Source organism: Quercus lobata, chromosome 2 (assembly GCF_001633185.2).
Source record: "Quercus lobata isolate SW786 chromosome 2, ValleyOak3.0 Primary Assembly, whole genome shotgun sequence".
Taxonomy (NCBI): Eukaryota; Viridiplantae; Streptophyta; class Magnoliopsida; order Fagales; family Fagaceae; genus Quercus; species Quercus lobata.
Window position 1 is genome coordinate 6,271,079 of NC_044905.1, and position 17,231 is coordinate 6,288,309.

At 34.6% G+C, this 17,231-nt stretch overlaps 2 protein-coding genes across 2 annotated transcripts; one reads left to right on the forward strand and one right to left on the reverse strand.

Annotated features, from left to right (window-relative positions):
* Positions 1-1,934: 1,934 nt before the first annotated feature.
* LOC115974244 (protein NRT1/ PTR FAMILY 4.5-like) lies at positions 1,935-5,930 on the forward strand. Its single transcript, XM_031094506.1, has 6 exons — positions 1,935-1,980; positions 2,244-2,322; positions 2,443-2,660; positions 3,742-4,179; positions 4,698-4,822; positions 4,932-5,930. Exons 1-6 carry the CDS (start codon positions 1,978-1,980, stop codon positions 5,788-5,790), a joined length of 1,722 nt encoding a protein of 573 aa, XP_030950366.1. The 5' UTR covers positions 1,935-1,977; the 3' UTR covers positions 5,791-5,930.
* Positions 5,931-6,037: 107 nt separating this feature from the next.
* LOC115958068 lies at positions 6,038-15,591 on the reverse strand. Its single transcript, XM_031076434.1, has 11 exons — positions 14,602-15,591; positions 13,805-13,873; positions 13,635-13,706; positions 13,333-13,419; positions 13,152-13,219; positions 12,808-12,926; positions 12,565-12,688; positions 12,385-12,446; positions 9,518-9,702; positions 9,087-9,413; positions 6,038-6,978 (listed from the first exon to the last, which is right to left on the reverse strand). The coding sequence occupies exons 1-11, from the start codon at positions 15,265-15,267 to the stop codon at positions 6,232-6,234; spliced, it is 2,526 nt and encodes an 841-aa protein (XP_030932294.1). The 5' UTR covers positions 15,268-15,591; the 3' UTR covers positions 6,038-6,231.
* Between the last annotated feature and the right edge of the window lie 1,640 nt (positions 15,592-17,231).

Sequence of the window (17,231 nt, forward strand, 5' to 3'; positions counted from 1 at the left end):
GTCGACGGAGTGGTGGTTTGGAGATTGGCATTGATGGACTAGAGATTAGCCTCACTTCGATTCTCTCTCTTTCTCTCACTTCAATTCTCTATCTCAGATTGGGTTTGTGTTTTGGTATTGCTTTGATTTTTTTGTTGTGGCGGTGGGGGGTTGTTGTGGTGGTGGTGGGATGGGTTCACTGTTGGTAGGAATTGGTTAGAGTTTGGCTTAGATTTAGTAGGTTTGTGGGTGATTCAGTGGTGGTAAGGATTTTCAGTGGTAGTGGTTGGTTGGTAGTGAGAGTTTTTTTTTTTTTTTTGGGTAATTTTGGTGGTGTCGGAATTGTTGTTTGTGGCTGAGTTTTGTAGAAGGTGTTGAGTGGGTTTGAGATAGACAAATAGGTAGAGAGGAAAGAGAGATGGAAGTAAAGAGAGAAACTGAATTTTTTATATTATTTTTTGGTTAAGTTTATATTATTTTAATAAGTTGTATGTAAAGATAAAAACTAAAATGTTGAACGAATTATAAAATAAGATGGTAAAATAGATAAAATAAATTTTAAATGTATAAAATAGAACTTTTGCGTCTGAATACTAATGCTCTAACTGCAACTCCTCACCGTAAACCCCCTAAATTTAAAGAGGTTGACATGCGTTACAACCAAAAACCTTCCATCCAATACAGTAACGTGAAATGTCGAAAACCAATAACCTATTGCTTTTAGTTGCATGAATATTGCAGCTTCAGTTTATCAGTATAATCATTAGCAACATACAACTATTCAATGGTGATTTCTTAAACTAAGAATTGTCACATCCATCTTAGACATTAGATAGTGAAACTGTGAAAGTGTTGACCATTAATTGTCTTGAGCCCACTATGTACGGCTGCCATTTAAAAAAAAATCATTTCGCACTCTTTTACATCTACCAATTCACATTAATATTTATAATTATCGTGAAAATATTTACATTTTAGCGTATAAAATTTTTTTTTTGAGGGGGAACGTATAAAAGTTAAAAGAAAAAAACAGTTGTGAAAAGACAGTGTATGGGTCTGTTTGGATAGAACTTATTTTACTAAAATTGAAAACTGAAAACTGAAAATACTGTAGTAAAATAATTTTAAAATGTGTGAATAATACCGTGAGACCTATTTTTAATAAAAAAGTTGATAAAAAATGAAATTTGTGAGTCTTTAAACAGTGTACGGATGTACTGTTCACGAAAGACTGGTCAAAAGTTATGGTTACTGTTCATATACAGTACATGAACAGTAGCCGCTTGTAGGGAGGGGGAACGCATGCAAAAAAAAAAAACGCAGGAAACTAAACGCAGCAAAACGCAACATGTATCTAAACATTGCCTATGTGTATAAAAGCCACTCAAGAACAAAAGCCAAATAAATAATTTAATAATGTAGTATTCGACTACAGTAGCGTGACGATCTCTTTTATAATGTAGCGTTCGACTCCATTTATCACGGATTCCGATAGTTAAAGTCAAACAAATATAATTCATATATCCACCATTATTATCAAAAAAATATATATCCACCATTAAAGAAATGGTTTTTAACTTTTTATGGGTGAAGACAGAGCTATTGGGAAAGAGATCGTATAAAAAGATTAATGTTGCTGTTAACCATTGTTAATAAATTATTTAAAAAAATATTAACATCACTTTCATAAGAAATAATAAGTTTAAGTTAGTTCAACTAATAAAATTTTTAATGGTTAAATAATAAATCTGAGGTTCAATCTCCGTATACACTAAAAACTAATTGATGTCTTGCCGTTAACTTTTTCCAAAGATAAAATATGATCCTAATAATTTCTGGAAGGATGCCATTTGATTCCTTTTATGTTATTATTGTCACTATATGAATGATTAGAACATTTGTCTCAATAAATAGTCAGAGGAGTTCATTCTAAAAAAGTCACAACTAAGTGAGAAGGAGCCTTTTTCCTAGCAGGCCAGAGAAGAAAGCTCCAACACAATGGTAATTAACGTCTTGCATAAACTTCACTAGGCACTGGTCTCAGAGCCGCCATCTTTTTTGGAAGAGAATCTCAATTTTACTTGAAATGCATTTATTTCCTAAATCTAACTATACAGATTCCCACATCATTTATATTAGAGATGATATTGTTTTCCCATATTTGTTTCTTTAAAGCTCTCTCATGCATTTTCCTTTTATTCTTTTCAATTTCAAGCTCTACATGCTATATGTGCTAATGTTTCTCTATGTGATTATTTCACCAGGGCATCTGCAGAGATGTTAAAACCCAGCCTAAGAAAGAAAAAAGGCTAGGAGGAAATCGAGCTGCGCTTTTTGTATTTGGTAATCATAATGTTATCCTCAACTATTTTGTGTGTGTGTGTGTGTGTGTTTTTTTTATGTTCAGATTCTTGAATTATATGTGATTATTGGTTGGTTTTTTTATACTGTGAATTCATGCAGCTACTGAGGGACTAGAGAACATGGCCTTCATCACCATTGCAGTGAGCTTAGTAACATATTTTTATGGATATATGAACTTCAGCTTAACAAAATCAGCCACAACGCTCACCAACTTCTTGGGTACTGCATTCATGCTAACACTTGTTGGTGGATTCATCTGTGATACCTATTTGTCAAGATTCAAGACTTGTGTGCTCTTTATATCCATGGAACTACTGGTACGTTTAGTCTTCCATTCTAGCCTGGAATTCTCCTTCTTGGCCAGTGATAGAATAATAGTAAAATTATAAGTTTATTGCTTTTAATAGTTTAAATTTTTGGAATCAAAAAATTTTTATTATGGTATATATAATAAAGTTGGACAGCCTATATAACACCCTAAACTTTTCTTAACGCAATGAGAAAGGAGAATAAAGAAAGTAAAAACTCCATTTCTCCATTTCAAAAAAAAAAAAAAAAAAAAAAAAAAAAAAAAAACTCCACAAGTTGTCTCTAGGCAGATAGCATTATACAACTACCAAAGTATTTGGGGATAACCTAAAATTATTTTAAGTGTAATAATGGCAATGTGTCAATGACTCAACAATAGTAAAAAAAAAATTATAAATATATTGTTCAGTCTTACGTAGTAGTTTCACAGCTTTAATCATTAGCATGATAGCATCCAATCACATGGTTTGAGAATTCATAATTTTAGCATCATACCCACCACGTAGTTTGTTTGGTGGATGTCGTTTTCTGTCGATAGAGATAGAGTCAAGCTGATATTAGTTTAATACTTCAAGTTGTCCAATCCTTCTAGAGATAATTAAATAAACAAAAGCTTGGAAATTAAAGCAATTCAACATAAAACAAAACAAAAAATCCCACAAAAGCAGCCCTTATTGGGTTTTTTTTTTTCGTTGATTGCTTTTTACTGAAAATATACTTCGAAAAAAATGAGTTTTGAAAGCTATACTTTAGCAAAAAAAAAACCTAAAAGCTGGAAGAAAAAATACAAAGGACATAATATTTTTTTATATCAACTTACATGACTTATTATGATTGATATATCATGAAAATGATATAAATGATATATCCATTTGAAAATGATGTTACTCTAATTACAAAAAACCAATAATTATGAAAGATGGTGTACCATGACTTGTTATGATTGATACATCATAAAAATGATGTAAGTGATATACCTTTTTGAAAGTAATGTTATTTTAATCACAATAGACTAATAATTATGAAAAATAGTGTATCTGTAACATTACTAAAAATTTATGTACATTTTGTTTGTGCATATATATGCAGGGATATGCCCTCCTCGCAGTTCAAGCACATTTCCCCCATCTAAGACCCATACCATGCAAAGGCCATATGAACAAATGTGAGGCTGCAAACTCTAGCCAAACAGCAATCCTTTTCACTGGTTTATACCTGGTTGCACTTGGAACCAGTGGGGTTAAGGCAGCTTTGCCAGCCTTGGGAGCTGACCAATTCAACGATGAAAAGAACCCTAAAGAGGTAGCTCAATTGTCAAGCTTCTTTAACTGGTTCTTGCTTAGCCTCACCATTGGAGCTATACTTGGTGTGACTATTCTGGTATGGATAACCACCAACCAAGGCTGGGAGTGGGGCTTTGGTATATGCTTTGTAGCAGTCTTATTTTCATTGATATTTGTTTGCATGGGCAAGTCTTTGTATCGGAATAATAAGCCCATGGGAAGCCCACTACTACGGATTCTTCAGGTAATTAACTACCATATACAAAGATGTATGGTTTTATGTTAGACAATTGGAAAATACAAAAATTATTATTAATTTATTTCACAAGGTTTATAAATTGAGATAACAATAAAGTGATTAAGAATTCTACTGTACATACTTTTTTTTAATGTACCATACCTACTAATTTTGAACATATTATAACTCCTTATTTAATATATATTTAAATAGTATATATGAATAACTAAAATTAGGTTGGTATGATAGGATACATAAAAAAAATGATAATTAACATATTTAAAATATAATAAATAAAATTTTAAATTACATTTTTATTTTGGAATGATACTAGAGATATGACAAATTTTATAATACAAACCTTACAAACTATTAGAATAATATTTTAATTATTAAATTTATCATTTTTTAATTGCTTAACATTTTGGAACAATTGGTAATTTACCAAAGTAATAAAATAGGTGATTAAGAATACAAATTCTGGGGTTAATTAATTGAAATCTTTTTTGGTTCTTAAAATTCAGGTTTTTGTGGCTGCCATCCAAAACCGAAAACTTCCAATTCCAGAAAATACAGAGGAATTTCATGAGATTCATGACAAAGAAGCAAGAACACAGGATGAAATTCTGCAGAGAACAGAACAATTTAGGTATATATGTTATCAAAATTTTCAAAGTTACCTAACCATGTGTGTGTGTATATATATATATATATATATATATTACGTGAAACTAAATACCCTACCGTATATTTCACAGATTTTTGGACCGAGCAGCAATAATTAGGAGCACCAATGATGCAACAACATCAACCACACAAGGACCCTGGACCTTGTGCACAATAACACAAGTTGAAGAAACAAAGATTCTAATCCGCATGCTGCCAATTATATTTAGCACTGTATTCATGAACACATGCTTGGCTCAACTCCAAACATTCACTATCCAACAAAGCACAACCATGAACCCCAATCTCTTTGGCTTTAAAGTCCCTGGCTCTTCAATCCCAGTAATCCCACTCTTATTCATGTTCGTTCTTATCCCATTATACGACCGGATTTTTGTTCCACTGGCTAGAAAAATCACAGGTGTTCCCACTGGAATTCGACACCTTCAGAGAATTGGTATTGGGTTAGTGCTCTCAGCTGTTTCTATGGCTGTTGCTGGAGCTGTGGAGACACACCGCAAATCTTTGGCTTATAAACATAACATGGTGGATAGTCTTGAGCCTTTGCCTATGAGTTTGTTTTGGCTTGGTTTCCAATATGCTATATTTGGAGCTGCAGATATGTTTTCCCTTGTGGGCTTGCTTGAGTTTTTCTATGCAGAGAGTTCAACTGGTATGAAGTCACTAAGCACAGCCATTTCATGGTGCTCAGTGGCGTTTGGGTACTTCTTGAGCACAGTGGTGGTGGAGGTGGTGAATAAGGTGAGTGGTGGGTGGCTGGCTAATAATAACATAAATAGAGATAAGCTGAACTACTTCTATTGGTTATTGTCAGTGTTAAGTGTGGTGAATTTTGGGTTTTATTTGGTGTGTGCATCATGGTATAAATACAAAAATGTGGAAGTGAAGCAAGGTGATGTTGAGGGCAAGGTTGAAATGGCCATGGCTTAATGATGTTAGGTCTCTTTCTGGTGGCTTCAGATGCTTCTGGTTTGGTCATTGTAGTACTGTTCCCTTGAGCTTAATGAAACTCTTATTTACCAAAATGAGGTTCTGGCCCATCGTGGCAGTTGTGATGCTTTATACAATGGAGATTGTAAACATATCTTGACTGCCAAAATGACAAGCAAACTCATTAACAAATCATGCTATCCTCAAACCAAGCTCAGCTCATCACCATTCTACATTAGTCAACAGAAACGAATGCACATCATGATTTATCTCTCATTTTCCTTTCAAATTTTTTTAACTTATGTACAAATCCAATGAGTGCTTTTTATACATGTATCTGATAATACAACCCCCCATCAAACAAGAGAAAAGGCAAAATGACAGCACACTGCCTTGACCTGTGAACATTCACAAAACAAAGTATAATACAATAATTTCATGCTACCACTTCACATCCAGCGTTAGAGCCTCAGAAGGGACAAGGACAGATCGTAAATTCGTAAAAGATACATTAGACATTAAATTACTCCATGAAACTGAATCTACTCCAATGAAAGGGTTCACCTTCTTAACCAGAAGAGGCCACAAAGTCTCTGCTTCAACTCTTGCCATTACCTCAAACCACATTCTTTCAACATTTGGCCTTGTTTTCCACTCTGCCAGCTTACCATGGAGTATGTCATTACTTCTGATATCTCTTTCCAGTTCTATTGGGAAACGAATGATAGCAGATGCTTTAATCTTTGTTTTGAGGAATCCCGAATGATTTTGACGAATTCTGTCACCAAGAAAGCTCTTCAAAACTCTTTCCAGCAAAGCAATCCTTGAACTCAAGAAATCAATCGGGCAAGCCCGTTCCTTGTAAATATGACTATTGTAACACTTCTCCGGCAGCAACTCAATTGTGTCCTTGGAAATGAATGTAGTTTCAATGTAAGCATCAGGATTTCGAGTCCTATAAGCAACTACTGATGCAGCCCCTAAAACTTGTATAGGAAGCAATGGGATGCACATAGATTGCCAAAAGGGCCAAAACTCAGTTTTCTCCTTGTTAATTGCAACACTTCTATTCACCGGTATACCAAGACCAGATGAGTGAATTAGAGAGACTTCTTGCGCTCTTCTCACTTCCATTGTGATGCCTTCACCAACAAGAATTCGTTTCAAACCATTATGTGAAATGTTCATCTGGAGATAAAGGTCAAAATGTCCAGACTGTCAGAAGTTGCACTAAAGAATCAATCTTGTGTGCAGCAAAACATTCGTAGCCATTAATAAACATATCAGTTAAAAAATAAAAAGATATAGGCACATCAATATGGTAGGATAACTTTGTCAATCCATGAATACAGCTAGACATTGCCAAACAAATATAGTTAGCAAGGCAGAAAAATAAATAAATAAACATATGCCTTTGTTTGTTGAGGCTATCTGTTTTAACAGATTACAACCAAGGTGATTTTAAATGGCTTCTACAAGAATTTCTGGAATCTGTATTCCTGCTCTTTTTTGTTTTTGTTTTTCAAGATCACTGTATCAAAACTATTCACTTGCTTAACAGAAAATGAAATGTACCACGGAGATCTTATAAGAGAAAAAAGATAGTCAGGGTGGTGATATATCAATCTGAGGAGTGATTTTTAGAATCCAGAACAGAATAAAAATGCTCTAGCAGCTAGAAAATAAGTCTTTTCAACTCCCCAAACCCCCTTCCCCCCTCTCCCAGAAACCATTAATTTTTTTTTTTTTTTTTTTTTAAAAGGCACCACATTTCTTAGCATCATCGAAATTTTAAAGCTTGATCAAACAAACAATATAAGAAATCAGAAATCAGAACTCAAAATTCAAAATTCAAATCCTTATTTTCACTCTTATCACAGTAACCAAATGAATAGATACCTAACAGCATTTCTCTCAACTTATCAGGAAAAAATTCATTTTACTCATTTAAGATATCAAATAAATTGAAAACTCAAGCATTTACAAGCTCTTTGGTGCCCTAACAGAATACTATATATATATATATATATATATATAAGTAATTCATGAAGTTTTATTGAAAAGAGAGTTACTTCAGGTTCACCATCATGAACTCAAAGTAACAAATAAATTACATAGAATATATGTATCCTGATTTTTAATCGCTCAGTTGTTAAGGAAGTCTTAAGTTTCTGATTTGCGGTTGGAGGGAGAGGTTAAGCTGGAATGTAAGCTTTCAAAAGGAATTTCATGATTGGGAGGTGGAGTCTGTGAATTCCTTCTTAAATCATATCTATTCTAAGGTGCCTACAGGGGAGGGGGAGAGTGATAAAATAAGATGGCGTTTAACTGGGAATGGCATGTTTGATGTTCGTTCCTACTACAAGGCTATCCAGGGCACTACAACTGAATCAGATACTTATCTAATACATGCACACATAAAGAGATAAAATTAAATGGACAGTTATCACTGAGTTCACATATGATACAAAGAAGCAGATAGTTGGATAAAACAACTAACAGACCACAATATATTATGGACTCACAGGTAAAAAGAAACCAACAAGATGCAATTTGGAAGAAAACAGTCGGATTCAAATAATAAGCTTAGAGTCATTCCTGGCCTCTGAATAACTGAAACTGATTTAAGTTAGACATAAAAGCAAACCATCAAATTCTTAAGTAATGCAGCTGCATAACAGCTAGCCCTAAAAAAGTTTCTCATGCAAGGTTCATGTTTCTTGCGCTGATAAGCATCAGACACCGGCTGATCTTTAGCTGCATCTTTAACAATTTCAGCCAAAAGAACTTTGCTACAAATTCCAGAAACATTATAATACTTCTTCTTTTTTCTATCTTCTTTTTTCAATTGGTATGGGTCTTGAACCCATGATCTCACCCTCCACCTAGAACTTGTAAGGGTGGCAATTGAGCTAGAGCTCCTTGGCTCCGGAAACATTACAATAATGCTTGTAACAATTCAAAGTTACTGATAAAACCCAATGGAAGATATAAAATAACAAACTTTACAAGCTGGATTAAGCAAAATAAGATACCCATATACAAATAATTTTATTTCTATTAATTCACAAAACTTTTTTTCTATCTTACAACTAATTCATTCAACAACAATAACTAAAAATTACCAATTAGTACTCATAACCCACATCAATATAGTAACAAATTTGGTCATAATCCAATCCAACATATTCAAATTTGACTCCATTACCAATAAATCAGAGCTAAATTTTTTTTTTTTAATTATTTAAAAAAAAAAAAAAAACAGTAACTTTGATAAGCTTAAATAAAAAGCATACCGGCAACAATAGAGAAAGCTGGTGATCACCACCGACCAGTAACTCAAACGGACCCTCCATTTTAAACGTGTTAAGCACACCCATCAAAGAACCAATTTCAGTAACTAAGGACCCAAAATCGCTCTTTTCATTTTTGAACTTTTTCCAAGACCCCACTTCTTGTTCTTCATCCTCAGACCATTTGATGACCCATTTACTCTTACCGAACCCGATCCGAAACTCGACCCGAGAAGCACTCCCAAACCGAACCTTACGCAGATCCAACTTGGAAACCTTAACGTCCTCCAAATCCCACTTCTGCTTCAACGAGATTGCCTTGAGGACATCCTGAATAATCACGAAATTAATAATAAAGATCTCAGCTTTATTAAAAGAGTTTTAAGAAAGATTTGGATTAAAAAATTGAGGTAACTGATAAGATAAACGTGTACCTGTAAGAAAAGGGTGGTGAGGTTGGAGTTCGAGGCGTTTAAGGAAGGTGTAATAAATGAGAGTATAATTAAGATTGGGAAGGACAAAGGAACAACAAGACCACGATGACTGTTCTTCTTCATCTGAGGTAAAAAGAATAACTGATTTAAGATTGGAGGGTTCTTTCCGAATCTGTTTTTGCTTTCTGGTTAAGGGTAGGCTAGGCAGGTGGTTGTTGATTTTGATTTTTTTGAGATTTGGAGATTACGATAATGCCCCACCAAATTAGGCTGGGGTGTGTGTGTGTGGATCACAATCTCCACCCTTGCTTTATAGTCACATTCTCCTTTGTTACGCAGAGTAAATTTTTTTTAAGGGTAAAATACTATTTTAATCTCTAAATTTTATTGTTTCTCAAAAGTTTCTAAATTTTATTAAAAGTTTTTTTTTTTATCTAAACTTTAAAAAGTTTTTTTTTCATCCTTAAATTTTATAAAGAGTTTTTTTTTGAATAGCATGAAGGCAAAAATAAGGATGAAAAAAGAATTTTCTCAATAGTTTAGGAATGAAAAACAAACTTTTAGTAAAGTTTAAGGACATAAATAAAACATTTTCAATAGTTTAGGGACGAAAAATGAACTTCTTAAAATTTAGGGATGAAAAATAAACTTTTGGTAAAGTTTAGAAACCAAAATAATATTTTACCCCTTTTTTTATGACTTTTTTTTTAAAAAATTTTTATTATCAATTTTAATGTCTAAACTTAAGAAATTGTTTTAGGTTGAAGCTTAAGTCCCAATCCATCTCACTATTCATTTTCGATGAAGAGAAATTGTGACGTGTTAGGTAAGTTTGATCTCAAGTGAGATGATTGACGTAGCAGCGTGGACTTATGAGTATGACTAGAAAGATAACCATATTTAACTAGCTATCGTCATTGGAATAAGCAACAAACCCTGAAGATTAATGGATGAGTCTAGAATCACAGGGAACAAATTGCAAGGGAATCTAGAGTCAAAGGGAATAATAGTAATCCAATAGAGCTTGCTAAGCAGATCCTAAGAGTTTTTCAAGAACACAAGCGGGCTTGGAGTGAGCAGTCAATGAGGTCAAATAATGATGTGTCTTGGTCGCTGCCTCCATCCAATTGGATTAAACTGAACTTTGATGCTGCAATAAGGGATGAAAAAACCACAATTGCAGTGATAAGTAGATATTATATGGGCAATACCTTAAAAGTATGGTCTGACTAGTTTGTTCCCAGCAATCCTTTAGTGGGGGAAGCTAGAGCAGCATGGAGTGCCATTAGACTTGCTGTTGCTGCTAGTGAAGGCTATGAGAACATTATACTAGAGGGAGATGCTTGGAATGTCATTGAGCCAATTCGTAATGTAGATGTTGATCCCCGTTAGAGTATTAAAACTTTATATGATGATATTTTGTATTTTGTAAAGTACTTTACCAATGTAAAATTTTCTTTTGTTTGTAGGGAGGACAATATCTCTGCCCATTTTGTGGCCTAATGGGTAGCTCTTGTAAACTGGACTAGGCCGGTTCCTATCTCAAATCTGCCTTCTTTGATTTTGCGGGCTTTAGATAGAGATGGAATTTGGTCCAGTTCTTTTGTTTTTCCCCTTTTTCGGGTTGAGCAATAAAGTATTTATTTAGCAAAAAAAAAAAAAAAAATTGCAAGGGAATGGAATCCATAAAATCATGAGATAACTTAATCCCCATGGTTGTACAAATTGGTCACTATAAACCCGCACTACAAGCCCTAAGAGATACACCAAAAGAATCTCATTCATATACTCTCTACCAACATAAGAATCAGAGAATCCTCCACTGACATACCCTCTCGACAAGTCTCCATTGTTCCATAGTCGGTTTTTTGCAGGTGTTCATGGACCGGGTCAAATCTCTGAGCTAGCTAAACAGCAGATAATGAGTGGTTGGACACTTGGACCGATTATTTTAGCCATTAGCCACACAATATAAGGGGAGGGTAGGAGTAACAGCTAATCCTAGAACGTGTTCGACGGTCAACTGGAGCATGTGAGATCATGTTCTTTAAAGAATGCATTAAGCTAGAACGTGTAGGAATGTACACAGTTTGCTCTTCTAAAGAATGCTTATGGTTTGGTGGGGGATGGGGGTTGATTCCAAGATAATGCTTTTTTATCATATTTTGTTCCCCTTGCAATTTGCTTTTAACTACACTTTTATATGGCCTTTTTAAACAATTTCCCCCCCCACAGAATCACATTATAGAAGTGCAACAAGTAGTTTTATTTGTTAAAATGTAATAAAATCAGTAGCTTAAGTTTTGAAGGTGATCCCTTCAACTCGCACCTATCATGTATGCCGTATTATTCAATATCAGTACGAGCAGAATTAAAAAGAGGAAATTCTCAGGGCCACAATTAATAAAAGTGCATTTTTTGCAACTTAATAGAATTCCATACATATCGTTCCAAAACCATCGATGAATAGAGTACATGGATTCATAGTTTGCAAGTACACTGAAAAGAGTGGGATCAACCCAGAAATTAGAAGAGATGCTTGGCAACCATCTTAATAGCCAAGATCTTTTACATGAGATCGCCAGCTGCTGGACCAGTGATGCGAGGCTGTATGGATAAATTCATGAGCTTTGAGTATCACCGTAAAGTATCTGCCTGCCTACTTCCCTTCACCAATTCACCATCAGGGGTGCTTTAACTGCAACAACAAAGTGAAATAGAGATTTCCAAATACATTCAAAGTGATAGCAGCACCCGAGTTCCCTTCACCAATTCACCATCAGGGGGGTGCTTTAACTGCAATAACAAAGTGAAATAGAGTTTTGCACTACATTTAAAGCGATAGCAGCACCAGACATCCAGAAAACCATCTTGCTTCAGATATTTGAGTCCTCCAGTGCCAAGTAAAAGTGCATCAACTTCCCAAGTACTGATACATAACAACAACATAAATGGTCGAATAAGATAAATGAAAACGAGATATGTTTTCTCTTTTTCTTTCCTTTTGTTCTCACTCTTTTGTTCAAAAGGTTTAAACATGTCATTACAGAAAATAATCCATCAGCGGCAACAGTTGACCGCTCTTCAGTCCGATGGACAAGACAGATACCCCACCAAGAACCAATCCAACATAAGCAGGCACATGATGGGAAAAAGGTTCAAAATTCACAACTGCTCAATAACGAGCAAAAGGGTGAAAAAAATAACTTGTAGAATCACCATCTAGGTGAAATCAATGTAGTTAAGATTCTTCCTCAACGAGAAGAGGCCAATGTGTAGGCCAATGTGTCAAGAAATTGCTACAGCATTCCCCCCCAAATGAGGTTCATATATGGTGTCTGATACTTTGGATGGAGGCCAGTAACGAAACACCGATCTACCTACAATGTTCTTGATAGGAAGCGGACCCCTGACAACAAGATAAATGCCGTGTCAGAAAATATTTTCAGAATTTCAAACCATATTAATGGACCAACATCAATGACAGTTCTTTTAATCTTCATACATTCTAGATGTTAACAAAATCATGTTTGATTATCTGTAGATGCCACATGCTGGAAATGTTACTTTCCTACCTAATCAGCATATTATCAAACCAAAAAGATCATCAGCAATACAAAGATTCTAGAATTACCAGTTATGAGAGTCAAAACTGTTGTTGCGATTGTCTCCCATCACAAAGACATAACCTTCAGGCACAAGCTGCAAAATCAATTCATAAAACTATGTTATTACCAATGCTTCAATGATGCATAGGGTATATGATAATAAACCAACAGAAGGAAAAGAAATTAAAGATATACGGGATGCATTACCACTGGTTTCATTTCATAAGCAAGTGGCTCCGCAACAAATTTTTCATCTTGAACATCACCATTCACATATAATTTCCCATCACGAACCTATCACATGAAATGGCCAGGTGAGATCCAATATAATAGAGATAAATGGTAAAGAAAATTTTCTTAAGTATGGAAAATGAAAAGAAGAAAAGATCTTCAATAAATTGCTTCTTAAATCTATAAAAAAAAACAAAAAAACAAAAGGGGGGGAGAGAAGGCAAGAATTAAGACCTTAAGACACAGATATAATCAATTGAATATATGTGAAATCTTACTTCAACATAGTCTCCAGCCTTTGCAACAATTCTTTTTATAAATACATCATCTCCTGAACAATAACCAAAATCCTGCACAATGCACACGATTGACAAAATCAGAAACCCTCCTCAATCAAATGGAAAGAAAAAAATTTCAAAGGCACTTCTAAGTAAATTTCACCTCATACCTGTAAAATTGGAGGTGCCTTAAAAATTACTATATCTGAAACTTCAGGCTTCCTGAAAAAGTATGAAACCTGTGACATCAACAAAAACAGAAGCGATGATATAAGCTCACCTGCAACAAAATCAACATTTAACTGTCTTATCTCTGTTTATCTAGACAATTCCATATATCTTCTCAATCTACCAGAGCATCAACGACCAAATCATTAAACAAACAAAGAACTACATGCTAAAATCTTAGGAAATCCATTGGGTGCCTAAAGTGACTAATGGAATAAACCAAAATTTTCAGCACTTAATGCAACCGCAATATACCATAAGAATCTTTCTAACATCCCTTAATAAACCCAATTGCATCATTGTTCATTTGTACAATTTTTTTTTTTCCCTTTTGAAGTCAATAAAAGGAATACAACTTTTAGAATTGATCCTAACTACACGTAAAAATTGTGACAAACACTCATATAACAAAACCAACAACAACAACAACCAAAACCTTAGTCCCAAAAATTTGAGGTCAGCTATTTAACAGACTCGTCAGGGTCGGCCACATCTAGTTAAACATAGAATTCTAATCAGAATCATCAACAACAGTCTTACCAGGCAAATACCCATACATGAAATTATAAACCCACATCAAGTTAAACATAAAATTTCAATCAGAACCATCAATAACAGTCTTGCTAAGCACATACCCATTTATCAAATTATAACCCCAAATTGATTCGAACCCAAAGACAGTACCTTTAAGAATGATGATCAAAATCAGAGAATTCACCTAAACTTTCACAACACTGACCTTCTCAGCTAAAATACGGTCACCAACATCAAGAGTAGGGGCCATAGAAGACGAAGGAATTGACCTCGGCTCCGCCAAGAATGACTTGAACAATATGCTCACAGTCACAGCAGTGAACACAGCCTTTGCATCCTCCGAACATAAATTCAAAATCTTCGACAACCAACCACTCTTCTGATCAAACTTCGACTCCGCCGCAGCCGCCATCTTCATCGTCGTCGTCGTCGTCGTTATTGTTGTCGATGACTCCGATGACGTTTCAGGCTCGTCGTTACAAGGTGGTTGCACCCACTTCGAAACCGAAGACAAAATCGAAGAAGACTTAAAAGGCGAAACTCCGAAAACACCCAGAGCCGTAGCTGACGTGCCAGAAGCACAAGCCGTCGATCTCATCACCGAGATCAAGCCGAGAACGATAGGACTCTTCGAGTTCTCGCCGATAATTTCACCGGCGATACTCTCGAACAGAGAGGGCCTTCGGAGATCGGAGCGGTAGTTGCGGACCGTGCTGGCCGGGTCGAACTCGGTCTTCTGGTTTGGCCCGAAGATCCGGGTTCGGATCCAACAATCCCCGACGGTCTTGCAATTCCCGACACGAAGGCCCGCTGATGTGGCGAGGTTTTGGGCGACATAGCCAGAGACACCAAAGGTATAACGTAATGCCATGTTTGCGATTGTGATAAGGTTGTTGAGGATACGGTAAATAGTGAATTCGTTAACTAACGAGGATGGTATGGGAAACCCTAGAATCCGAGATATGCCATTTCCGCAGTGGACGACACTGAATCGGAGACCGAAAGGATGAATTGAGGGTTTCGGAGAAACTAAGGTAAGGAAATCGGACGAGGTTTTGGTTGAATCGGAGAGTTAGTTTTGAGGTTTTTTTTTTTTTTTTGGGAGATCCTGAGATTTCTCTGATCGGAGACAGAGAGAGAGAGAGACTCTCTCAGGAGCCAAACCACCGAAACACCAAAAAAAAAATGAAAAATTTGGAAATAATAATTGCGAAAAATTTGGAAGAGCCTTGCGGGTTTTAATAGACGGCGGCTATGTCTGAGCTTTACAAAGTTACAAACTGGACTATTTGTTTTCTCTATTTACGATTCTGCCATTCGTTTCCCTGTACGACGGCGTCTCCTATGTGAAAATGAGGAATTTTTTAATTCCTTTATTTTTCTGATATTTGATTATAAAAAGTTGAATTTTTTTATGAAAAATAAAAAAAGTAACTGATTTTATTTTTTTTTCAGTTTTTATATGCTCCATAAAAATGGTTTACCTTATTTGATTTATTGAAAAAAAAAAAATTTATAACTGTTGCCTAATTTTTAGGCAATTTTTTTATTTTATTTTCTTAGTTTAAAGATATTTTCTTGTTCTACTAAGTGAATTCTGTGAGTAATCTTTATTTCAAAGAAATTAGCAAACATATTTTTCCTTAAATGACACCAATTCATGGGGTATCAATGATTGGTTGCATGATTGACCCTATGGAGAACTCACCTTTATAAAAGCAATATATATATATATATATATATATGTCGATTTTCCTTCGAACAAACAATTTTATTTTGTGAGTTTCAATTAACTTGACAGACAAAGTCAAATAATGGAACTAAGATTCAAGTGTTATGCATTACCAGCACTAATAGTGTGCCCTTTTACTCAACCATGTTTGGGGCAAATATAAGAGTTTTTCTTGTACAACTACAAGAGTCACCAATACATAATTACCTTGACTCACCATTGGTAGAACCCTTACTTAACCATGGGTGAAGGGCATGGGAGTCTTCCTCATTCTACTTGGTGAAATCCACTAATAAATACTTGACCTTGAATCATTGGCTCTGATATCACTTGTTGAGGAGATAACACATTGGTGAGACATCTTGAGTAGTCGACATAACATATAAAGACACCACTTAACAAAAAAGGTTTAAGTCCAATGGGTATGAACTCAACAATATTATATTAATCACTCGTTTTTCTCATTAATATCAAATGTGAGACTTTACTACTTAATCAAATACACTACTCACACATAAAAATTCCAACACATGTATCTCTTTACTTTGATCTTAAATTTGCCCACAATATTATGCGATTAAGACTAAAAATGTCCTAGAAAATTTGAATAACTTAGGTGGATGAACAATAAATATATAAGTTTCTCAAAAAAAAAAAAAAAACAATAAATATTATACATAAATGCAAAAAAAAAAAAAAAAAAACTCACTTCTCTCTTCCCTTCAGACACATGTATATAAAAAGTCTATTAATGATTATATTTATATATAATTTGAAGCCTATATAAAAATATTTATGCAAAACTTGGTAGTTATGTTAAGATTTTGTTTTTGTTGAGAATATTAAGTATTTTAACACACGCATGGGAAGATGAGAGAATGTCTTAAAAAATCTGACAGTGATATATATCCAAAAGGACCTAACTCTTGGATATACAACACATACTTTAAATTGACAATAGTAATTATGTTAAGATGAGTATGATTATATGATATCATATTCATCAGTAAAATAGCTTTAACATAATTATTAGTATATTAGCCTCACCTATAAAAAAAAAAATTATTATGTTAGTGTAAGTATTAAGGATGTGTTTGGATACT